The sequence below is a fragment of the Falco cherrug genome, chromosome 2 (assembly GCF_023634085.1).
Source record: "Falco cherrug isolate bFalChe1 chromosome 2, bFalChe1.pri, whole genome shotgun sequence".
NCBI classification, from domain to species: domain Eukaryota; kingdom Metazoa; phylum Chordata; class Aves; order Falconiformes; family Falconidae; genus Falco; species Falco cherrug.
Genome location: NC_073698.1, coordinates 46,314,534 through 46,341,241, shown reverse-complemented (window position 1 = coordinate 46,341,241; position 26,708 = coordinate 46,314,534). Strand labels below are relative to the sequence as shown.

General features: G+C 35.7%; 1 protein-coding gene and 1 long non-coding RNA gene across 2 annotated transcripts in view; both read right to left on the bottom strand.

The window, feature by feature from the left end:
• Positions 1-4,644: 4,644 nt before the first annotated feature.
• LOC129735471 (uncharacterized) lies at positions 4,645-16,596 on the bottom strand. Its single transcript, XR_008731150.1, has 6 exons — positions 16,424-16,596; positions 14,867-14,956; positions 11,332-11,406; positions 9,910-10,018; positions 6,935-7,037; positions 4,645-6,009 (listed from the first exon to the last, which is right to left on the bottom strand). It is a non-coding gene; the product is annotated as an uncharacterized LOC129735471 (long non-coding RNA).
• Positions 16,597-16,680: 84 nt separating this feature from the next.
• SCEL (sciellin) overlaps positions 16,681-26,708 on the bottom strand; it is a 34,322-nt gene continuing 24,294 nt past the window's right edge. Inside the window, exons 11-13 of the mRNA XM_055701777.1 lie at positions 19,489-19,548; positions 17,809-17,865; positions 16,681-16,714 (exon numbers count right to left, since the gene is read on the bottom strand). Of these exons, the coding sequence (XP_055557752.1) occupies positions 16,681-16,714; positions 17,809-17,865; positions 19,489-19,548 (151 nt within the window). The remainder of the gene's footprint in view (positions 16,715-17,808; positions 17,866-19,488; positions 19,549-26,708) is intronic.

Below are 26,708 nucleotides of genomic sequence, written 5' to 3'. Positions count from 1 at the left end.
TTCCCATTCAGCATGCAAAAACCTGCCCTTGCCCTATGTATAACCCACTCAGCCACAAAAGATGAAATAAATTGCAAAGATACCTAGAGGGGAATTTAAGTACAGTTAAAAAACTTAAATCCAAACTTGTTTTCTAGACCCTCTCTTCCATATACTATATAACTTACAGAGTGCTTGACATCTTTTCTGCAACAGATCATTAGACCAGCGTAGAAACCTCTGCCATCCCTCCTGCCTTGCCAGGTCTCCTGGCTCTGGGTAGTGACGGATTTATCAATCTTTCTGTCTGTGAGTCCCATTTGTCCATTCTGCAGGTGTACAGCCAGCGTCAGACACAGCTCCAAGGCTGGAGAGCTGATCTGTAATCTGCCCTTTCTGGGACAATCTGGAAATAGAAGTGCAGTGCAGCAAAGGCATTTTTTGAGTACACGCACTGGATCGATGAAGGGTGTATGAACATGGTATTACAAAAAGAGCATATTAATCTTAGCTAGATCTTTTAGTCGTGTTTGTTCCAATTTCATTATGGGAGTAAAAGTCCCTGCTAATTCAACTCCCCTGTTTCATTTATGTTGCTACCAAGGAGATACTGATTCTGGATTAGAAGGCAGGGGTGTTTTTAAACAGTCCTGGTGATTTCCAAGTTAAAAACCAGAAATCGAAGTTCTCAAAGCATGTGTTCACCTCTGACTGTCTGAGATGTCTCACACTAGAGTGGAAGAGACAGAAAAAATACTGCTACTTCCCTGCTTTCCTTCTTCAGCTTTCCACAGATGTGCCAAAACTGATATGCTTGCTCCCATGCAGAATTTTGTTGTGAGAAAGCTGATATTTTGCTACAAAAGGCTTTACTGTTACTTTTAATTATCAACTAGTTTGGTAAACAGATAAAAGCAATGTTCAAATGTATCAATGCTATACTTCTGTGGATTTCCCGAATATTAGTTATTTTAGATATTTGGCTGTTGGAGATTATAATGCCACAAGTATGGTTAGCTGGCTTCTCATTCTTCATTCCAAGTTTTGAACTACATACGGGGATAACATAATTCAAAGTTACATGAGTGGGAACTCCCTAGATAAACCAGAAGATGTGAAGATACACCAGCGTTTTGTGTAATATTCATCCTAAAGTCAAGTTTGACTGTTGCTTTCAACGGCACCATTATTTATGCCAACACTATTACTTTTTAAATTCCTGTTCCCAGTTTTCAAAATCACTGACTCTACCTGTCCTTAATTGGTTTCTTTGCATAATTCTTTTATCCTTTTCTTATTTTTTTCTCCTTTTTCTGTTTTTTTTGGGGGTATTTTGACATGTGAACACTACTCTCTGCCCCTCCCCCCCCACGCCCACCCTCCCCTTAGGAAAAGTACCTTGAACGCTAGAAAAATGTTGCCTTTTCTTTCCAGAAATTATTCTGTTGGTTTTGTGGGTTTTTTTAATAACTAGGTAGTTTTAAAATGTTGGCTGCCCGTTGTTCTGACCACAATGGCTGTCTAAGCTCCCTTAACAGATGTCTGGTGACTGCATAGCAATGCCAAGACTCAGACAAGTGCTTTTGACATGAGTATACTCAGATATTGACTCTAACAGGATAAAACTAACCAGTTTACCAGTTTTAAATACTGACACAGGCTATGAGACTGTAGCCGTCAATTTATAACTGACACAGTTATAAAAATGCCACAAACCCAGTACATTTACAAGTAGTTTGCTTGGAAAGGGAGGTGAAATCTGAATTTTGCTTGAGCCATTTACACAGGTGCAGCAGTACCACCCAGAGGCCACTGCTGTGCTGGGCACTGCACAAACAGGAGTCCGCTCCTGTCCAAAAGAGCTCAGAGACTGGAAAGGCAAAGATACTAAAGCTTGGAAGAGATCATCATATGAAGACATTTGTAGTACTCTCAGATGCAAACCCCCAAAATTCTGCTCCCTTACCATCCTATTTCAGCCAAATCTGAGCGCAGACAGCTCCTCTAATGTTGCTAGAAAGGAACATGGCATTAACAGAGATAAACAGAGAATCATTCAGACTGCTTTTAATTATGAATTAGACCACTCAGATGAGATGGAGAAATTCCACGATCTGGTCTTTGCTCCCAGGACTGTCTGTGTTTTCTATTCAGCAGTCATTCCTGAGGGGTCAATGGCACACAGTGAATGTGCAGGCAGTGCAGCTATCCTGTGGGTCGTGGGCCGTAAGGATCCACCCTGCAACAGGTCAAGGAACATGGCAAAAATGTTAATGGGAACATCTATTTATTCCACATACCAGCCTGTTCCACTGTGTTACATGACTTAGTTAAAACATAGGTAGGTTGGGGGAGAAATTGAACTTGCCCCCCTCACTTTCTGGGCCAGTGATCTGTTCAAAGAGGAGAACCCCATCTCCATGATTTTAAAAGGCAGTAGTTATCAGGAAATTTCTGAGGAGGTTTGATCTTGGCAGTGTGTGTCAAACATGTTTTGAGATTATCTGCAGATTCTTGTCCCTGAAATGCATGGAATGTTTCTAAATCCCAGTTTTACTGATGCAGGAGATTAGAGCTGAGTTGCTCAGACCAGGCAAAGCACAAAACAGGACAGTAGGCCTTGGAAGTCAAAGAAGGAGATATCTCATGGGTTTAAAATGTCAGTGATTCTTCATCCATTAAGCATCTAAACAGAGTTGACCATCTCAGCCTTTGGCACATCAAGCCTACCTAAGTATCTTTATCCTTTCTCTTTAAGGAATGAAGGATGTCTCTGCTGTTGTGATGCTGTGAAACCCCCCCGAGGTGTTTCAGTGCAGCAGAAGGGAGAAAAGGAGGCAACATTTCTTCCTCGTAGTCTGACACCAACTTGACTGGAAGCTAAAACCACCTTCTGGTGTAACAGAGTAGGTACAGTGAGCAATATGCAAGTATGATCAGAAAGCAAAACCAACCAGGAAAGCAGATACATTTCATTCTGAACAAGAGGATTATGTTAAAGTATTAAGGCAGCCAAGGGGAGTAGCAGAGTTCTGACCTCTATATATCCTGAGTAAATAAACTGAACACATGAAACTACCACAACACAACCCACAACTCCATACCAAGGAGCAAGGAATAGATCTGACCTATTGAATAAAAACAAGCCCGCTTTGATGTTGACCAGTTCTTTACAAGCCTAGCTAAGGAGGCTGTATGAAGCAATGGAGGGCATGACTTGCCAAACTCACAGAGATGTTTATTTCAAGAGGAAGAGTATGGCAGGACAATGTTACAGATGTTTGTCACCCTATTTCAAGCACTGCTAGGGAGGGGATGCTCAGGCTGAGTGTTCTGTAAGAACCTACACAGGGTACAACAGCATATATTAATACAGCAGAGCTGTTCTTGTGGCATTCTTGGTTCATGTAAATACCAGTAGCTTTGAAGCCATCTACATGTTTAAATACATCAACATTTATTATATGCATTATTTCAGTCCTTTTCTCCTATTACTTGATTCTCCCCCCCTGTAGAGCTATGCCCCAGCTTTGAAGAATAAAGTATCCATTACACACTGAAAAAATGGGCCTGATGAATCACAAAACCCCACATAATTTAGTACATCATCCCTCAATACAGCTTTTTGGTCTAATTTAATGCATTATTGAAGATAGCACATTCATTAAAACAGCTGCCAGCAAACTGTTCATTTGGATTGTTTAATGGAAGCACTAGTCAAAGAGAAATAAAACACCGCATGCTAATGATATGCAAAAAGGACAAAAAACAATTAAGTTTTGATCCATTAGTATTGAGATGTTAATATGATTTTTTTTTTTTAATGAGTACTGCCATGCCGGCTTTTATATGGTAAATATCAAGCATCACAAACGTGGTGTTTCTTTTCAGCAAACTTAAAACATATAATAAAAAATAACAAAAAAACCCACATGGCAAAATTACCAGGGCTGTTCAGCAAGGATGAATTAATGAGCACAGAATTATTATTTATTGTTTCTTATTGCTACTTCTCTGTCAGTGAGCATTTAAGTAGCAGATATTTGGATCCAGAGTTTGCTTCTGTTCTCTAGTGGAGTGAACTAAAATTTCTCATCCCTTCACACACTAGATGGTCCTGGATTCTAATGTGCTAGCTTAAATGAATATCTAACATCTGCCATTGTAACTGAGCCTTAGCAATAACTGTTGGCCTCTGAACAGGACCAAGTCTGTGACACCATTACTTTTCTCTACCTGTTGTGCAAGTCTTATTGCTTCCTGGGGAAGCACAGGGTAATAACAAGAATAGTTTAACTGTAATATGTCGTCAGCAGGAGACACACACCAGAAAAAAATATCTATACTAATGGGTTTATTAAAACTACTGCCTTTAGTTTATAAAGAATTTTCATAAAATTAACAAAACAAACTGTCTATTGTTTCATGGCTCCTTTGTATATCAGTCTGAACATCCTTTAAGTCAGGCAAGACAGATTACATCATTATTCAGCTGCAGGCCCAATGGTTTAAATTAGACACACATCCATGTGCAAACTACTGAATGTGCAGACAAAGAGAGAAATTTTGGCTGGGACAGCCATTCAACAGTCTAATATTAATCTGTGGCTTTGGCACTTTCCCCTTTCTAAGCTCTTGCTCAGGTCCAGCAGTCTTCAAGCACTCTAGCTTTGTCATGGTAGTATCTATGAAGTCCTTCTAAGCTGAGATGTAAGGGAGAAAAATCACTTCTGAATAACCATCTTCTAAGCCATTTCATGGCAGAGACTGGTAGTCAACACCTTTGTTTGTCCAGCAAACTGCTGAACTATTTATTATCTTAGGCAAATAAGGCAGGTAACAATTGAGTGTTGCAGAAAAATAACAAAGCATGAACTCTTCTTTCAGTTTGTATACTTCAATGCGCATACACTGTCCAAAAGGAAAAAAAATAATGCTTTCACTGTAGGCTCAAAGGAAGGAGTTTATCTGCCCTAATGCAGACGTCTAGAAATCTGAGCTAGTCACTCCAGGTTCCTTTGCAAACCACGTAAAGTAAGATGTACATTCAGAGCATGGTTAACATCATAGTAAAATAGATGTTTGCAATCCGAGCAATTGAATCGCTTCCTAAAAATGTTTACTACTCTGTATGACTCTGAAAGCAGAATAGATCAAGTAACTTAAGAAGTAGATGTCTACATTGCAGATGTTTAAATTTAGGCAAGATGAATCCATCCAAGGTGTTTAGATATTCAGTTTAATAAAGTAGGAAAGATAAATACAACAACATAATGTCATGCAAAGTATGTATTTCATGATTTCATGGCCACTATTAAGTGTGCACTTCTTAAAAAAATGGTAATACAATGGTTACCAGAATTACAAACACGGAGCAAGATGCTTCTAATTAAAACCCTCTAACAATTTTTGTCTAGAATCCTACTAAAGTAATAGAGATGCATTTTCCAAAGATGATTTGTTCCATCTTAATTTTATCATTTAAGTTACTTGGGAAGAATCTTCCTCTGGAGACTGATGTCTTTTCTCAGAGGTACATAGTGAACCCACCTCACTCTGTATGAAAACAGTAGTTTAAACTGAATAGCTGACTTTTAAATGACTAATCTTTGATGCAATCAATCCCATTCATGTTATATAGAGATAACAGATCTTTATATCCGAGATGTGTTTTCAGTAAAGAGAACACAGCTCCTTCAAAACATACATGTAGGTACGTCCTTCTGTTCAGAAAATTTCAATAAATTGTTAGTTTTACATACAGTTTAGCAGTTTCACAGATCTGATGAATATACTGAACAATATCTTGTTTTACTTCCTGGCATGTGTGTATGAAAAAGCATCTAAATTATCATAAATTAATTCCTTTGGGAAACATGCAGTAGAATTGAATTTAGAGTATTTGTTCCTAGCAATAAAATTAATCATTTTCCATAGTGGTTTGAATTAACAGGCCAATACGCTTAACTAAACACTCGTGGAACTTCGTTATCATTCTCTCTGTATGTCAAAATTAGTAGATCCATTTTTCTGCAAGAGAGAAAAGATTGATCAGAAATGCCAAGCAAATCAGTATTCTCTAAATGTTACACAAAGAACCTTTAGATCAATTAATTTTTTTAGAAAATCTACCAAAGTCTGACTGTCCCATCTTGTCATTTGCTGAAATAAGATATGTCAATTTATAATTCTTATTATACAGTCTTTGGTGTGTCTTCCTACAGTTTTATAACTGTCACAATGACTTAATTTTAAAATCTGATTCATTGCAAAATTCACCTCCCATCAAATTTTGCAATGGCATAATAACACAAAGTATATCAGAACATTTCATCTACGTTTCCATTTGTCTTTATCTGGTACAGAGGTACTGATTTGTAGTATATAGTGTATAATTGCTGAGAAGACTTAAAATCTAGCAACTTCTAGGAAAATTAATAAAGAGCTTCGTTCTTCACTGCCATGCACATTTGTTTACTTGCTATGTTCCTCACAAAGGTAAGAATGGTACTCACAGGATAATATTTTCATTATGATTTAATAGGTTTTTGTACCTTCTCTTCATTAGTCACAACTACATTAGATGAAAATACCTCTGAACCCTGGCTTATTCATTTCAGTAGAACAGCCTGATTCTCAGATGACCTTGCAATTTATTCTTGTCACTTCCAGGGCAAGATGCCATTGCTTTGCTCCATTGACTGCACAGGTAGGACTGAACAGATTACAATGAGATCTTAAGAAATCTCCCTCACAGGTACAGAATAATTATTGTGTCTAGAACCTGGGGTTGGATATCACCCTAATCAACCCAGTCTTACTGAATAAAATAGTTTGAAAAAGTTTGAGTACACAGAAATGAGCAAACGCAACAGCTGTGTTGTAATACATTGGAGTTTTTTGAATATTTTCTACATTTTTGCTTATGTTCAGTATAATACATCTTGCATCTTACCTTTAACTTTGGAATAACAAGGCTCACAATGCACAGTTTTTCTGTAAATCCAAATGCTGTCTCCTGCTTTCAAATCTTCCAGTGGTCTTTTACATACTTCACACTTCAACACACAAGTAAAAGTAACAAGAAAAATTAAAATGAAAGGCTTCTCTAATATTCATTCCTAGCATGCTGTCATTTAGGAAGTAAGCAACCCAGATCATAATAGGGTTATGAGTACTGCAATATCATCAAATCTTAGCTCTGAAAGGGTAGTTTTAATGAACAGTAAATTAGACATCTGAATATCTCACCTTTAGACATCTAAAAATCAGATACCTAAGTCTCAACTGGTTCTGTAGGTTCTCATTAAACTTACTAAACCTTTCCTTCCCCCAGACACTTCCAAAAGGTGCTTTCTGTGTCTTAAAGATTTATTCTAAAATAAGATTATTCACCCTTTTGAGATCCTTTTGTTTCTTCATTGAGTAAAGGAAGCATGATCAGACTTAATCATCCAACTTCAAGTAGATCTTAAAGAATCTAAATGTGTATTTCAAAATATTTTGTGACACTTAACCATTAACTATGTCTCCCAAGGTTGCAGAATCTGGACAATGCTTTCACAAATGCCTCAACAAGCTAATTTTTGAGATAGAGAAGCATTGCCCAGTTTCACATAGGAATATACACAGATACACACAGAGGTTGACTTCCCAAAATCATAGGGAAAGCCTACAGTGGATCAAAGAGCAAAGTAATTTTTTGTATAAACCAGAATCTTGACACCCAGATCATCCTGGTTTTTTGTTGGGTTTTTTTTCCCCAATATAATAAAAGAATAGTACATTCCAGTTTCTTTGGATATTTTATCCTCTGATAAGTGAAAAGCAGCATTACTTTTACAGTGCAATTCAGTAACCAAATTGCCAGTCATCCCAGAAAAGCTGTGAGCCTTTCCGTAATTTTCATGATGGCTGTCTATTCAGATAAATTTGGACTGAAAATCTTTATTAAAATTAACAGTCTTACCCAGAACATCCCTTTGCAGCTAAATGAATAAAGAAATTCTGTGATGTCAACACCACAGATAACAACACACAAGGCAGTGTAAACTATTAGCTCCAGGATCCAAACAATATGCAATTGCCTTATGTTACACATGCTTATTAGGGCTAGTATGAATTTGCAACTGAGCACGCAGTACTGATTAGTATAACATGTTAAAGTACTAGACATTTGTTTGTTTGTTTGTTTTACATAACTATGCTTTTTCTATATCATTTCTACATAAGCTGTTAGTATTAGGGTACTATTAAAACAGTCTGCTCTCTTACTCATTTTATGTTTCCTGGTATAAATCAGCAAAAGGATGAGCATGCTTTCAAAGCTTTGATTACTAAGATTAGCTAGCATGTTTGTACAGAGAAAAAACCCTACAGTTTGGATTATTTACCCACGTAACTTTCGGCATATACCTTTATAAGGAAACAAAGACCTTATACTGCTGTCAGCTACATGCAAATCTATAATGGATACAGGGTATTTGTAAGGAGCTAAATGAATATTAATGATGAGAAATTGCACTACTTAGCTAAATGCATAACTGCAAGCATGAACCATAGACCTCCATTAGTTGTTTAATTTTTTGCCAGTGCTTCCATAAATGTGTAGTTACACAAAACTTAGGCTGAATTTTGCTAGCCAGACAGGTCCCCACTTGGGAATAGGTAGCAAAAAGAATATAATTTAAATAATAAGCTTAAATATTTAACAAATAATTCAGCCAATAGCAACATATTAACAATCCTAATTGCATAAAAAGCCCATTCCTCTTTATGTGGGTTGATCTATCTAAAAGGAATGCAAGCGAACCAGATCTTGTATTTACTTGCAATAATAGTACTGAGGAGGTATTACATAGTGATTTCTATGGAAGAAATTGCATTTCTAGTGCTCACAGAGCTCAGAAAGTCCGTATGAGACAAAAAGCATATGGAACATCATATATGTTAGGTACAACCTCAGTGCTCTATTCTGCTCTGAGTTACTTTTCAGGCAGTAACTATGTAAAAGGACTGCTGTCAGAAGCAGAAGTAAAAGCTATGCAAGACTGGGCAGAAAAAATGAGCTATGCTAATGCAGTGATTTTGCCAAGTATTGTTTGTTAGAACAACAAACTGTGTGGAGATGCAAGCAGAATTAATACAAGTGAGGCAGAAAGAAAACAGACTAGAGAGCTCAATGCTGGTAGACATATCCTGAGAAAAAATTAAGAGCAAATTTTAGGCTGAGGCTTAGGATTTGGAATGACAAAAAAAAAAAAATCTGCTGTCCTTTCATTCTTATTAGTATCAGGGAAAAATAATTACATAACCTTTATTAAATAAGATTGTGGCAAAGACATATCTAATTTCCACACTATTTTATCGTACAGCAGAAACTACCCATAAGACCCAAATTTTAACCAAATCTTTGGTGACAGTGGGTAAAATTATTTCACCTCTATGGCTCAAATACTTCTTGCTAATGCCTTTGGCACAAGCCATGGTTTTAGATGTCACTTAATCAGAAACATCTACAAAACTTTGTAAAAAATAGAAAAAAAATCTCCAATCTGAAGAAAGTGTAAGTAGGATATATTTCACTATATCAGACTGGAAGTGTGTATAACTGAAGGCCTATAAATGGGTAGGACATTCAGGATACGTTCCACTGCATCATTTATCCTCCTTGTGGTTGCAAGAAGGAAGGAGAGGCAGGGAGAGGGAGAGTAGAGGAGGAGACAGAGATGGAAAGAAAGAGGAAGGGATTGTGTAGAGGTGAGAGAGAGAAACTAGTATTTCCTCCATTAATCTTCTCCAGTGTGCAAGCCTTCATCTTCTCCCAGGTGGAGAAGGCCTAAGGCCTGAATATTCTCTTATTATATATGTAATATAATGTCGGTATTACATTCAAATTATATTTCTTGGTAGCAGGTGAAATCTTCTTACCTTGAAGCAAGTCGAATGACAGCAAATTTGCAAGGCATCTAAGATCATTTTGGCATCGATGCCCAAGGGCTTCCTGCAGTATGTACATATATCTTTTCCAATTATACTCCTGTGTATATAATATAACATCAGCTGTCAGAAAAAAAGCTACCACTGAAATCTCAAGGAGAAAATTGATAAGCCTAGTGCAGTACATAGGAAAGACAGGTGTACTGTACAATGGCCATAAATGGAAAAATGTCATGTGTGTATTCCTTCCATTCTAGTTGACAGGTGTAATATACATGCTCCTGTGATGGGCAAATTGCTGAGCATAATTATCAAGTAGCAAAAATACCTTGATAGAAAGAATGGTCTTCTTTGATTAACTGAATGATCTCAAATAGTAATGAGACCGTATTAAAGCTGCTGAATGTCTGGGAGCATGTATGCTAAATGGGAATGAAGTGGAGGGTAATGATTTTAATGTTTTAATCACAAAAGTAAATTGGTAGTTGAATTTAAATTGCCATCATTTGATCAGTCTGATATAGAATCTCCCCTATGTTGTTGAAGTGCCTGAAAATACTTTTAATTTTCTGCACTGCAGGGAGAAATCCTACCTTCATGGCAGTGGTACCGAACACATGTATAGAACAGCCTACCTCATATTCATAACAATAATATTAAAAAAAAATCTCAGCTCTTTTTGTATTCTTATGTGATGATCTGTACTTTCTCTAGATACAACTGCTGGTATTGGTTTCACACCACAAAATCAACTGCTTTTGCTCCTTTCCACTCAATGATAAACCATTGTACTAATATTTAATCATTCCCAGAGTTCCTTATACTTACGCTGGAAAGGGTATGAGTTTTTCTGATTTGGTATTTCTGAGTAATGGAGCTGTCCAAATTATCTGAACTGAAAATAGTGGGCACATTTAATTTTTTCCCCCCCCTGTGAAGTAAGATATTACCGATTGAGCAAATATCCTTTTTATATTTGGGGATATCTTACCTGATGTGAAAACATGGAGTTTTTAACAGCATTGTCATGTAACCCTATTCCTCCACATCTGTACCTAAAGTTGGTCATTATAGACACCATTCTCAGAAAGGAAGACAATTTCAGCAGAGTAAGCAGCTGCCCAACTGAAAAACTTACAGAACCATGAAGCCAACTCTATCACTTAAGGCATTGGCTATTGTTTCTATAGATATTTCAAAAGTGTCAGCTGTGACAAGCCTAACATAATATTAGGCTGCTGAACTGTGGTAATGATTTGATGGCAAGATCCCACAGAAAGGGAGCTCTGTATGAAAAGCTGTCTGATGAGCATAATCATGACTTCCACTGCTCTCTTTTGTCTGAACGCTTGAATGCTTATGCAAAATGTCTGTGTCCTTTAATACTCTACAATGTTATTAGTGTGTACTTACCGATCAGAAGTAGAGTAAACAGTTCTGATAGTATTTCCAGTTATATTTTCTTCATAGGCACCATATGATGATTTGCTGTGAAGCAGTGAGTGCACAGAAATCACTGAACAGTACTTTTTATTTTTAAAGGTTTCACTACAGTGATGATAATATGCAAATTAAAATAATGTAACATGCTTGTAATAAAATTTTAATACTTGGTGGTGAGTTCTTTTTCTGTATTTTCACAACCATTAAGAAAAATATATGAAATAAAAAACCATCAATTAGAAATACAGTGTCCTTAGACTGTGTTCTGTTGTCGAATGATTCTTCAACATTTCAAAACTAAATCCACAAGCCCATTGAGCAAAATCTACATGACAGTATTGGGTTTGCCCATGTTGATATCCCAGCCTAAATAATACATATCAGGAAATGGTGACACATTGCATTTTTTCCCTTCCCCCCCCCCCTTTCATTACTTCTCAAAGAGTTGTCAGCCCAACAAAACTACAGCATGTCCCTAGAAGTGGAGTAAGGGCCTTTATAATACAGGCTGTTCAACGTGCGATTTGAGTTCGCTACAGTAACTGTATTGTTCCTTGTATCAGAGTAGGGAGGAATATACTGAATTTAGAACTGAATACAGTTGATTAACTGCCAGTTTTGTTTGCATGGAAGGGATGAGCATGTATTGTGACAGCTGAAGAAGTCATATTGCCACACATTTTGAACATTTCTGAACTGATTCAGCTATCCTGTTCCTCCAGAAATTAATAAGGTATATGGTAATTATTACATGTTTTGTATCACTCTTGAATAATATTTAGCAATGTTAGGAACAATATTTTATAGTCATGTGTATTTGCAGAACATGTCTTTTTTAAAGGGAAGTTACAACAGAGCGGTAACATGCCTGTGTAAGGTGTTACACAGCCCAGATACACTTTTCTACATACCTGTCTTTTGTAATGTGTATATGTCTTATCTGATTTATATGCAACATCAAAATGTATTAAAATTGAACAGTTACTGAGAAGCTTAAATGATAAATGTGTTTTATTTATGTTTCATAGAACATAACAATATGATTGCTATTCAATAGTAACGTGGCAAACCTGGATTTGGCCAGGTATCTCTTCAAATGAATGCCCAGTGCTGCATTCACATTTCAGGCAAGAGGGAAATAAGCTTACTAAGTGGAAAAGCGAAGTGAAGTGATTGCCTTTTGAAAGAGTTTTTCTGGCTATTTTTCCCCCGACGAAGCTAGATGTGCCAAACACATGTCACAGGGTGGAGTATATTGATGGTGCAAGTGCCTAAGGTTTCTTGCTATAGTGAAAAGTGGCATAGGAATATCACCTCTCTATTCCTATGAGGTACGGGCCTGTTTGTGCTTCTTTTTGTTTTTAAGCTTATTTCCCCCAAATCTTCCATTTAACTCATTGTATTTAGCTGCAGAATCTAGTGCTGAGTCAGGCTGACATTTCAAGTGGTTAAATCAGGGTTGAGATGAGGGCAAAGTGAGTACTGTGCATTGCACACTCAACATAATACGGGTATTTAGATGCAGCATGCCTGAAAATACACTGTTTATCTTATAGAAAGTATAATGTATACAGAAAAACACTTTCCTCAAGTGTCCTAGTGTAGAGAACAGTGTCCCTTGGATTTTAATAACTGGCTAGAGTATTATGGTTGAAATACAGAAAAATATATATAACAATATCTTTATTTTTTTTTACTATATAGAACAAAAAACTATGAAGCTAGAGCAAAAATATTTCTGAAACGTCAGTTTCTAGTCTTGCCAACAGAAAATGTGAGGAAACTCAGAACCTTTCCAAATAAATGCATAGTCTGACAGCTTGACAAAACACTAAGTAAAAAACTGAGCCACACTGCAACCTGAGAACTGATCAAGTCCCTTCTTTCAGTTCATATCACCCACTCCTTTACTTGCTAGGGTTTGACTTGTTTATACAGCAAACTACTCAATAATAAATACTCTGTAGAACCTATTACATAAACCCTGAAAGAATGACCTGCAAAGATCATTCATTTAGTAAGCTTTCATAAATTAAATTGGGATTAGAGCTTCAGGTAGGGGATATACGTTTTGTCAAGTGTAAGGTAACACTGCATATTGAAGCATACTCTTTGCACTGCTATTCTTGTATTATTGTTTGTGTTTTTTCAAAGATAATCAGAATATTACACATCAGAAGCTGTATGTTTGAAAATTATACAAAATGCTAATTAATTTTTGTGTTGAATATTCATTTTGAGTCTTAAAACTGCATGCTGTTTGGATATTCTTTTATTCTGAGCCAATTTATGGGCTTGGCCTTCAAGGACATGCAGAAATTTCAAAATACACAAATTTCACCTGCACTGCAACCTCCTACAGGAAATGTAAGAAAATGAGAGGTCAAAGACCCAGTGCCCAGTCACACCCACACCGAGGCTCAGGTGTGCATAAGCTTAAGGACTGGGACGTTGGCCATAGTTTCCATGACGTACCAGACTGTGACTGCTATTTTCCCTATTAGTAAGGCTCAACAGAAGATTTCTCCTCTCTCTTCCATGTCATCAGCCATGGCTCAGGCAGTTCACAATCAATATACGTCAATATAACATCATACGTATAGGAATATGTCTTTAAAAAAATCCTGTCTACCAATAGAACATCATATGTATAGGAATATGTCTTTAAAAAAATCCTGTCTACACTAATACTGAGTTAATCCACATAGGTGGGTGGGTTGGTGCTGGAGAGGTTTTCCTAATCCAAAAAAGTCTTTCATTCAAGAATTATATATTGTAATTTTTGTTGTTCTATTTCTTAAAAATATATTTTGACTGTGAAGAAAAATATATTGTTTCCTTTATCTCAGTGATTTTCTGTTACCAACAGACCTGATGTTTAGCTAGTTCTACTAAATATCCCTACATCACATTTTTTCACTCAGATTTGCAATGTGTGTGCTTGTAGAGACAGAATCCAGCTAGAGCAAGAGTATTGCAAAAGAAATGGTTTATAAAATCATTTGTACCCGGCCAAAAATCAGAAACCCATGTTACAGTTTCAGTGATTGGGATAAGAGATGATAGATGTGTTCAGATTAATCTCATATAGTTTTAGGAACTGAAGACACTTGAGTGAAGAGTGTAATGTTTTCCTTACAGCCTCGGCAAGAACTAAGCTGCCTGAGAGCTCAGTGTGTCTAACATGCAGGAAATGCCATTCCTCTATTGATTATATAAGAATTCTGGCTTAACTGCTTTCTTAAATTTCATGCCTCAGCTATATCTCGAGCTACACAGGGTATGTCTTGTGCTTCCCACTCTGTGCACTGGAGCTATGGTTTGTGGGCTTTTAAGCGTGGGATCCTAGAAGCAGAATTTGGAAGGGGGCTGGCATAATTCCAGAGCCCAGTGTGAGGTTTCTAAACATCCCTGAAATTTCTTGCATAAAGATGGTTTCTCTTAATTTTTTTTGCAAGAAATAGCACTTTAGACATTACGGTTCTCAATTCATTGTCCACAATACCTGGTCTTTCTTCCACTGTCACTGGAGTAGTTTGTTTCTGGGAGATTATTTGGAGACCTTGGAGGATTTTCATATGCTTGCTCAGTTACCCTAAAAAAAAACAGAAACCACACAAAAAGAAAACAAACACTTTTTAGGAATAATTTGCAACTACACAGCTTTCTGTTACACTTACAACCATAAATGTAGAAGCTTTGGCTAGAATGAGTAGATAAAATAAACTTAGCTTTTTCTTACTGTCGTTAAATAGAAAGTAATGTAATCACTGACCTAAAATTTTAAGTCCTCTTGTTTATGCTTGTAGATATATTTATATCAGAAACTTCATCTAACTTTAATTGAACTTTCGTTTCATCAAGGTGCCCACTGAGGTTTTCAACTGTGCGGTAAGGTAATGTCTCAGTGGTTGATAGCATTCTGCATTTTCTTGGCAATATTCGATAATGTTTTATTCTTTTACTATATTTTAGTTTCAAGTTTTCTTTTTTTTGGATATACTACAGTTATGGTTTTTTTAGAAATGACTAGCTAAACAGATACATAGACTCTTACTTCAAAAAGCAGGATTACGATTCAAGAAAAAGAAACCTTGTCTCCTGCAGTTTTCCCTGCCATAAACATGACATGCAACCAAACATAAAAATAAACCTTTTCAGACAAAATATAGGATTGAAGTAATAAGTGTTAATAATGTTTTTGATGATTTTACAAAGCAGCTCAGAGAAAGGCTGCTCTTACTTGGTTCTGCCAAAGGTTATATTCTGAAAGAAGTTGATGATTATAAGCCTTAACTCAGAGTTTGTGCTGCAGTTTGATTTTTCTCAGTGAGCTTGCCAAGGTCTGAACCTTTGCTAAACGAACCTTGCTCAGTCCTGGTCACTGTTTTATATGCATAGCATGTTGCATGAAGCAGCACTGTATTGTGCTTGACTCCTAATCTTGCAGGCCCCCTTTCAGAACTAAAAGAGAAACTCATTCACCATAGATACTCAGTACGTGGTTCTCTGGTCAGACTGTCAAATGGGACTGCTAGTATAGAAGTATTTTATATTAAAAAAATAGCAAAACTGCTTATGTATACAGATAGTTAAGTTCTTCCTCTTCATTTAGATATACAGCTAAATGGAAGACTCAAAAGTTACCATCAGAATGGTGCCTAAAAACGTAATACTAACTCCACTTTAATTGACCAAAAGGGATCTTAGTTTTTGCAAATAATGAAAACTCATAGCAGTGAAACTTTTTAACTAGGAATGTGTTTCCTTATATTTCTTTGAGATGCTAACATCTGAGTTCACAAAACACCTAGATAAGCACAAAAATACTTGACTACAAGAGATTATAGGTTTGAGTCATTGCTTATTATTAAAATACTTGCAGCTATATTGTTTTATTGGTTAATCAGGCACACTTTAGAAATAATACAGATACATTACTCAAATTATGGAAATTGTGATTACTTTTATTAGGAATTCACATTTTCTGGTACCACACTAAACAGCTACAACTCTTGATATTGGCTTTTTAAATTTTAGAGAACTATGAATTGAGTCTCACCGTTTTTTACTTTGGTCATCAGCAGACTTTACTTCAGTGTGATCACCAAGGTCCTTATCTCTGTGAAAGTGAGAAAACCCTCAGAATTAATCAAATTATTTGATTCAACCTAAACTTATTAAATAGTTTGATTTTTTTATGTTGAAGAAGAAAAATATTATATGCATTTCACAAGGAAGTTTCCTAACTACACTGGGTATGTATCGCAATTGTTTCATATCATGTGTTTAGTTAGTTATGAAGTAATAGTTATCAGTTCAAACTTCAATATTTTTCAGTTTCTCTCCAGTGCTGCAATACAAAAGAACAACAAGCTACTAGAAAATGCTAAGTTCATTAGAGTATGGTAGGATAATTCAGGTTGAAATTCAGTGACCTGGGAGAGACCAGTAGTCTAAACTCCTGCTCAAAGCAGGGGCAGCTCTGAGATCAGACCAGGTTGTTCAGGACTTTTTGTAGTTGTGTCTTGAAAAACTCAGAGGATGGAGATGGTATAACTTCTTCTGGCAACCTGCCCCTCTTCTGGACAGTCCTCCTTATAACCAGTCTGAACGTCTCTTGTTTCAGTTTATGACCGTTGTGTTGTGTTGTATCGCCCTACAACAGGCAAAGGGCCTGCCTACATTTTCTAAACTGACTATGGCTCTGTCGTTATAACTTGATAACATAATTTTGTTCAGTAATGGCACCAGCACCATGAACTATGGAAGTGGCTGCCACAGAGTGTTGCTCGCTTTGTCATTATGTCCAGGCCAGATTCCTCTTACAACTGCTGTTATCTAGGTTTGTATACAATCTCCAGGACCATATGACCACATTTATACTATTAACTCATAAATCACTGGCTGTGAAAAAGCTGACTTCATAGAATAAATTTCATAAATTATCACGTCATCTATATAATACCTTAATATAATTTCACATTAATAGTTTTATCAAATGGTGTGTGATTAAAAATAATGATGTTATCCATTGAAGAATGGGCCACACTGGTTCTCATTTGAAAATGAATAATGAAGCTAAGAAAAAAAAAAGGATTTTTTTCATTTATTTATGATAGTCCTCTCTTGTATTTAAAGGACAGTTTTTAATTTGACAGAGCATTTCACATTTATTTAAACAACTTCAGTGCTCATGCACTGACTATTTAGAGTTCCAATAAGGTAAAGTCAGGTACTACCTGTGTTTCTTCCACACTGAATTATTTATATCTACTAGACTGTATTTAATGACAAATTTAAAAATGTTACAAGTTCTGTGGTTTCAATAAAGTAACAATATTAATTTTGACTCCTCTAATGAGTTTTACAAAACAGAACCAATTAATACTAATATCCAACAAAGAACATTTTATAAGCATATGAGAAAGATTATGACACCCTTGCCTCTCATTTTTCTGACCGGCAGTATTTATTTCAGTAAAATCCTCCAGGTCTTTTCCTCTGAAAAAACAAACAAATACAACTGTTAAAATATTCCCCCTATCTGGGAAGAGGAAAAGTGTAGTAAAAGAAAGAAAAAGGAAAAATGTAAATTGTTAGTGAAGTTTATGTTCACAATTTGCAGACACTTACATTATTGACCATAACAAGAAAATATGTTTACAATTTTCCACTAGCAAGGTAATGTTCTGTACAATTAAAAAAAAAAATTATTGTCTAGTATAGCCAAGAAAATAAAATGGATTTGTATAATCATATCAATGTCATAGTTTAAGATTGTTCTTTGCCAGTGAAGACAGTGAAGGAGAAACATGGACTTTCAAAGAACGTAGTATTAATTTACAGGGTTGAGGCAGCTTAATCCTTTTTTGCACAATTGATTTGCAAAACCTATATTTTTATTTAAACTAAGAAACTTATACTTCTTAAGATGATACCTGAAAATACGTCCACATATTTTTGCTTCTGGAATGACAAGAAATTACCTCCACATGTCATCATAGTTAACAATTAAAGCATTGATTATGTCTGCACGTCTAATGAAAATGTAAGCTTCCAAAGACTCACATATAGGGAAACATCCTTTACATATATAAGGAAACCTTTTTTAAATTTCATAAATACAATTAAACTAGTGTCTAGTTTTTCTTTTTTTTTTTTTTTTTACTATTTAAAAAAGGTTTAATGAATTAGAGAATGGAATGACCTACGAAAAGCACTCTAACTAATGTAAAAACCCTGATTCTCTTTAGCTAGAAGAAAGGAGCAAAAGCAAAAGACTTAAGTTAGCTCTGTGAAACTGAAAACTTTGTCACTTCAGTCCATAATAGGTTTATTCATCTTAAAAGTTTGTATGCCTCCTAAAATTCAGTAGTGTCTCAAAGTCTTGTACTCTATGCTAATAAATTCTTGGTGAATTAAAAGTTGTAAAAAAATCATACTCAACTTAAAAGGTTAGTGCTAAGTGTACATACGTATGTATGTATGTATGCATATACATGAGATTGTCTAAAATAGGTGATCACAGGTTGGCAACATTTATGTGCTGCTTCTGTTTAGAACATCATTCTTGAAGATATCTGTAGAATTTCAGTGTTAGGTGTGGCAAATATTACATAGCTCTTACTAGCACAGTACCCTGGCAGTTCTTCACTTTCCGTTTACTGTAGGGCTGCTTACAGACCACAAGAAACTTGGCCTGAAATGCACTGAACTGATGTGCTGTTCAAAAATGTAAGTTCAAGCTGTTCTTTATGGATCACTGCCCTTGGTGACTGAAATGCTTTGTTACATCCTTTTGGGGCAACACATCATCCATGAGTTCTACAGTATTTTGTTTAACACCCCTTCTCTAACAATATTAAAATATTTTTTTAATTTTTTCATTAGGGAAGCGTATAAGGCATGTGTGGAAGCTTGCTGTTATGTATTACTTGTTCAGCTGATAGTGCACATGCCAGATAATTAGTCTGTATTTTCATATTCATCATTCTGGATAAGGAATGCTACTTACTGAGCTATAAACATTTTACAGATTTGCAACATTACCTTTCCTGACATTCTCATAGTTACAAACTACCACTGCCTTAGAAAAGCAGGGCCTGAGAAGCTTTGAAGACTTACTTCTTGTCACTTGTGAAAGAACTTGGATTCACTTTGATGAGGTTATTGAGATCTTGGTTCCTTTAGAGACAGAACAAAACCCAGATGAAACCACAATTAGTATGGCCAGCTGTCAGTTAGCTGAATTAAATACTCACTTAAAAAGAAATTATAATTGACACATTCTTTATGAAAGACAAAATTAAACTGATTAAAAGTTCAAAGCCTACATCATTGTAGTAGTTCAAATATATTCATAGACACAGCCATATGCCCCCCATATGCACATTTGCACACACTCTTTCTGGAATAAAAGGACCAAATTATGTGTGGAAACACAAGTTATACCTAATACTTATGTCAAAAAGGATAATTCCTACTGAATATGCATCATGGACAACTTCAGAGATTGCCTGACCTCTAGTATGCTATGATATAACAAATATCTTTACCAGATAATACAATCAGCCAAGTATTCCTGTTATATGCATGAACAATTTCATACCTAAAAAGTAATTAGGGACTAAGTCTGGCTAAATCAGTCAAAAAGTAGGTTATCTAGACCAGCTTCTTCCCAATTAAACTCTCCCTTCTCACAAGAAATTTCATGTTTAAACTGAGGAATGCTGAGAACTAATTACATCAATTGATTGTTGAACTTATGTAAAAGAGTTAGAATGTGATGCACTATTATTATGTGATGTAAGGAAAAACAAAATCTTCCTTGAATTAGATCTTGTTGGTTAATTAGTTTTCTTTTTTCAATATTTTAACATTAAACATGTTATTTATTAATGCAACATAACTATTAAAAATGGCAATATTAATTAATGTCTTTTATACTCTTTGAGATTACAAAAAGTACATGCTGACCAAGCTGTTCAGCTATGCTTTATAGTACCTATGGAACAAAATTTCTGTAAAACGTAACCCTTTTAGTTATTAATTTCTTGCACTGGTAACACTTCTCGAACTTTCACCTACATGAAACATCTGCTTGACATGACTGCACCAAGTAGTCAGGGCTGACATTTTGCAAGTTCTTTACCTTGAGGTGGCTGGCTAGTGCAAAGGAAAGGTCATAGGATATGCAACTTCAAGCTACTGGTTCAACCATAGTTCAGGTTATTAGCAACTAAAGTTAAAATTTGAGAGCTATTATTTGTGAAAGGATAAAAATGTAAAGTAGGGCAAGCTGTAGGTTATAGTGGATAAATCAGAATGTATCTGCTTAGGTTCAGGGCACACTTTCACTCATTTTTTAATCTCTTATTGTTATCAAAGCTACATTTACTTTAGAAGTAAGCACACAGGTGACACCAGTGTTGATATCACTCACATAACCCAATCTTAAAAAATAGAGTGCATGTGCAATACAGAACCTAAAGAGAATTTCAGTTTAGGTTTCCTTTAAGAGTTGTTAGCATGCTAAAGATCAGCTATTCAACTTATACCTTTTCTAATACTTCTAAAATAAATGTCAAGTTTTAAAGTGGGGAAGAGACTAACCTATATATTCATACATTAAAGAAGCTCCTTGAATATCAGAATATCAGATGCAGTGAAAGGCTGTTGTGCAGAAGTCTTTCCAGGTATAACTGTCATTTGAAAAAAGGAACTATTTCAGTGTCCAAGGCTGGCTGAATTGAATTCATACTTCTTAAATTTGTCAACATTTTAAAAAAATACAGATGATGATGGAAAACAGCAGCATAAAACTTCTACACAAAGCAGTTTAGACAAACTTGGCGAAATAGCTTTCAAATGTGGTAGATGGCTTGTAGTAGATGCTGACATTTTTCATAGGTCATTCCAAAGGATGCCACCTCCAAGCACAGTATTTTCAGAGCCTGCTGTTACATCACTGTGAACATTCTGCTTAGGGTGAGTACTTTTTGAAATGGATGAGAACAAGGTAGGTCAGACAGCCTGCCAGGAGGAGAATATATAGTTTGCTCATACATTCAAGAAGAAGAAATATTTTAATACAGCCACAGGACATGACTGGAATTTTTTAGGAGCACCTAATTCAGGATAACAAATACAAATTTTTGTATTCTGTATAAAAATACTTGGAACAGCAGAACAGAGGATTTTGTATCACAATTTGTACAAAAGGATCAAGCCTTGAAAAAAATTAATTTATTATAAAATAAAAACATGAAGACTTAGATTAAGGCCTAGATGTACTTATCATCACTAAAGTGTGGAAGACAATTCTGTTGACTCATTTACTTTTCCCTTTGTAAGTGACCACCTCCAGAAAGAAGTCTATTCACCCTTTAACATCCCCTTGCAGAAAAATACTTAAAATAGCACTATGAATCTACAAGAAAGCCCCACTCTGAAGGGTAGAAAAACCTATGTGCAACTGGACCACTGAGGGCCTCATGCTATAAAATTGTTAACCATGAATTTTGCTGCTGCTGCCTGCTGTTTTGCCTCTAGCTGCTTGTGTAAAATAAGATTAGAAATTTGACAACTGATGAAGACAGTCCATCAGAATAAGGGTTAGCAAAGAAGATAAGTAAAGTAGGTTTAAAAAAAGCTGTCAAGGCAGGCTGCATGCAAAATCTTGGCTTAATTTAAGCAGACACTCCTATTCTACCATATCTTGGACCTCTATGCCTCTCAGACACAAACAAAAAGGGAAATTATTTAGGGCTTATGTGACAAGCTCTCCAGAGATTAGGTAAATTACAAAAGTTTAATAACTCAGACCCTGAATCAATATCAGCAAATGGTTCTTCATTTACAGAATAATTTTCTTTTGCATTATCTCATTTTCTGAATGTTAGCTATCTAATGTCTTCCTTGATATAATGTACAAAAGACCTATAGACAAGTTCATTAAGTAATTTTAAAAGTATAAAAATGAATGTATGATGTGATGGCAAAGTATGATTTTTTTCTTTTATGCTCTGTATTAAAACTTAGAGAAATAGATTGTTAACATTTTGTTTTGACTTTCAGTATGCACTTGATTTCTAACTCAGTTCACTTAAGATAAAGACCTAATACTTTTCAGTCCTTCTGCTCTGTGAGATGTGTTTGTGCATCTCACTGATTTCAGTGGATAATAGTTCTGTAATTCTGGTTTAACTGGTGACAAGTCAGATCACCATCAGAAAAGAAAACACAGATGAATCCCATCCAGACATTCAAGCACAGCTAATAGTTTTTAGTCTGGTTTTAGTTTTTGGCTTGGTTTGGTTTTTTTATCTTGAAAACTTTCAGATAAAGTTTCAAGTGACATAGAAACAGGAAACATGAACCATGCCTATAAAAGAACTTTAGTGATGTCATTAGTTGTTTGATGAAAGGAATGAAAACATTTCTAATGTATTTGCATATTCTGAAGTCAATGAAGAAAACAATCGACAACAATAGGTTTTATAAGTTTGATCACACTTTTCTGACTGTCCTTAATGCTGAGGCCAAATTGAAGTTGATCCTGGACATGTGTGGGAAAGAGAGAGAGAAACAAAATTTTAAACAGAACAGCCATGGTCTTGAACAAGTATTGGGCAGGAGAGTATGTGACCACAGCTCCCTATTCATTCAGTGAATGCTTCTTAACCTGTAAAAGTCTTGCTGAGCCCATTTCTAGTTACAGCTGTTCCCTAATTCCTGAAGGCATTCTTGCCTTGTTACTTAGAATTCGATCATCCATCTTTGCTGATACACAAACAGTTCACATAATACCAAAACACCAATATTGTAGGTTCTTTCATGGACCACAAAACTGACAGACCACACAAATTTCAGAAGGCTTGCTGTAGTCTTTAATCAGTGGGGCATTTCATGTCAAATCCCAGGATATTCAGTGAGGCTTCAGATCTACTCACTCTGTCATCATCAGCATCGTTAGCCAAAAAAAAAAAAGAGGCAGATCTATAAAGGAGCCATACACAGTATGTTTAATAGATCTCCATCTTTTTCTGATTAAAAGACCTGACCAGAATTATAAAAACTACTGAGGTGACTCACTATTTCTAATAGATTATAAGATATATAGAATGTTTCTAAATGGGATACCAAACAAGTTGCATCTGTTGTCCTTTCTTCAGTGATATCTCCCAGCTGATCTCCTACAAAGGATTCTAATCCACAGATTCTTCTTCTGACATGATGGAATACACACAGACCACACTAACCAGCCCTGGCTAAAACCTTAAGGGTTGCTGATCTAGTCATGTCAGCAAACAACATTTCCAACCGGACCTTCCAAACCTGAACTAAAAGGGTTGGTCTAGAGTAAATCAAGTATGTCAGGCATCTCGCTGGGTAAACCTTAACATCATGGGTGCAGCTGAATTTTGATCTGCCATCCATGGCTGCTTTATTGTCCCTATATCAGAGTTTGTCATATATAACTAAGAATGAATAAAGAAGTTCTTTGAGAAAAGAGTGGCATTTATTCTGAAGCAGGGTGCATTTCCTTCCACACCGCTATGCTCATTAATCAGTGCCAGGAGCCCTCATTCAGACCTTTCATCAGTAACAACCGAACATGAGGGAACAGAAGAGGTCTGCAGTCAACTGTGAAAGCCAATTTATACTGTGCCAAAACCAGTGTAATGTTTAGCCCAGAGGATTTTGGAGTTAAATACAGAGGAAGAAGCTGTTGATCAGAATGTTTTATAGGAGGTAGACTGGGAAAGATCACTGAAAAAAAGCACAACTTAGTTTTGGTTGGAGGATATTTATGACCCTGTAAACACTGTATTAACTTTTCAGTTAGGAATAATGGGCTTGGATCTCTTCAGATAAGCTCTGCAACAGCATATCATTTATATCAACATGCAGAAAAGCTGTAAACCATCATTCCACTGAATGCCGAATCAGTCAGGATTGGGAGGCAGAAGGTCCCCATCACTAGGAACTAGGAAGTGCCTTCTGCTTAAATGCAAAAATATATCATCAAAAATGACTATTAATTTGTACTATCAGAAACAATTTAGAAAGTGTAAAGCCATTTCACTTTACCATAAAGAAAAAATTGTCATGGTAGCCAAAGCAAGATCTGACTGCAGTTACAGCTACTGAATTATGGGTATGTCCATGTGAGTTCTGTTTTAGTATTCTTGCTTCCAACATTTTTTGAGTGACAAAAACTTCTCCTCAAGTATGTCCAACACAATTTCTGATATATCTAAGCAAAATAAAAGATCAATTAATTACTTCTACTATTTATGAACTCTTGGAAATATGACTTTTTTGATTATGCTGCATCTTTTGGTGGTAATACCTTTGTTACTGCATTGGTAAATGTGGTCCCCTGTACCAAGTACTGTTACTTTCTTTGTAGATCATATGCAAGGAAGCAGCACAGTTGAATACAAGTGAACCCCATATAAAAGCATTTGACAAAAATACACATTTTAGCATCTTAACTGTAATAATTAATGAAAGATTGACTAAAGGTGTGTTAAACACCCTCGAGAAGTTTGGTTTAACAAGATTGCCCACAGAACATGGTTCTTTAAAAAATGCAGTTTTTTAAAGACCTGCATTTAATGGTTACTACAATTCTGTAATGGAAAAGCGCAGAGGGAGAATCTGGGATCTCCACTGAGTTGAAAAAGAAACACAAAAAGTACTTGATAAGCAATGAATAAAAGACCCATTGAGTAAATCAGGAAAATGTCTCTGTATGTATCCAGTGCAGTGCTCATATGCTGCTGCATTTGTTAGATACCAAGAGACCTGATTTGAGAATGACCTATTATGCTTTGAAAAATACAGAGTTATTAGACAGTGGTTATCTTTACTTTTTCTGGATGCTAGCCTACTTATGCTGTCTAGGGTATCTATAGGTGCCCAAATTAATGATGAGATGCCTGTTCCGTTCTGTTAAACATATCCAAAAGGTGGTGGTCCGTATATCCATGCCTCCAGATATGCTATGTAAATTATTGTATAGTCTATGTTTTAAAATGGATGCCACATCTATCTGTTGTATTTGAAAACAATGCAAAAAATGCTTTTTATGTAACAGAATCAGTGTTAGGCCTTGCATGGAACAGTACACAATGAAGCTTACATTTTTAGCCAAAAGAGATTATATCTGCAACCTTTTCAGGTAAATCCTTTCTGAAAGATTTTCCTTGTGTTGCTGACCAGTTTGGTAGAAAACCAATTCTATTTCCCACTAATTTTATGCTGAAATTAATTCATTATTCCTTTAACATCCCTATCAGAATCCTGAGTGAGTCAAATAATCAATTAAGTATGACTTTAAAAAGTGTGACTCGAAAATCTTTCCATTCTATGAAAAAATATAGGAAATTAAAGGATATTACTCTAATGAATGTTGGTGTTACTAGAAATACTTTTTTTGTGTAACTGTTTACTTCCTCTGTGTGGCAAAATAATTTTTGGTCAAAAAAATAGCATTTATATGACATCTCTAATAGAAAAAAGGCACTTCTGCTGACAGCTGCTTAATACATTTTTGGTAAGCATAAATTCTAGAAAAATCTGTAGTTTTGTGAAGCTAACATATGAGCAGCAGATAGGTGACATCTGAAGCACCAACCAAATGTAAAGGAATTATAGCAGGAGTAAAGAGGGCTGAATTTTGCCCACTAAGATTACAGGCTACTTATAGTTTATATACTGACACAAATAGCTGTAACTGTGCAATGTTACCATAGAAACTTGTAGACCAGTAAAATATTCCTCCAGCTCTCCACCAATGGAGGGACAAGAATGCAAAGCTTCAGATGGTAATGAGAGCCACCGGGGGATGAGGAACGTGAATTGATTGAGGGTGGGGATTAAGTAAAACCTTAACAAGCCTTTAGGAGTAAAGAATGGCTGTGACTTCCCTAGTTAATACAGTGGTATATTTAATTCTCTGAGATCCCTCACATTTATCGACAGGACAACGTTTCACTGAAGCCCTGCTTTTTTTTTTTTTCCCCTACAGATTACACTGTCAGACATCTTTTGGATGTTTTTCTTAATCATTTTGTACCGTTTTTACATACTGGGGGCTTTGGAGGAGGGAGGAATAATTCAAAATAATATAGGCTGTGGCTTCAGACCACAGAAAACTGTACTTTATGAATCAAATTAAATAAAATTAGCTAATGTAATCTAATTTTAGTGTCTGCACCATTTAATATTTCCAGGTAAAAATTGTGCAGTGAGCTACTGTAATTCTCAGTGCATATCTAGAAATCTATTTCTAATTAATTCATTCACTTTTTAATTGCATATTCAGGCATTATATT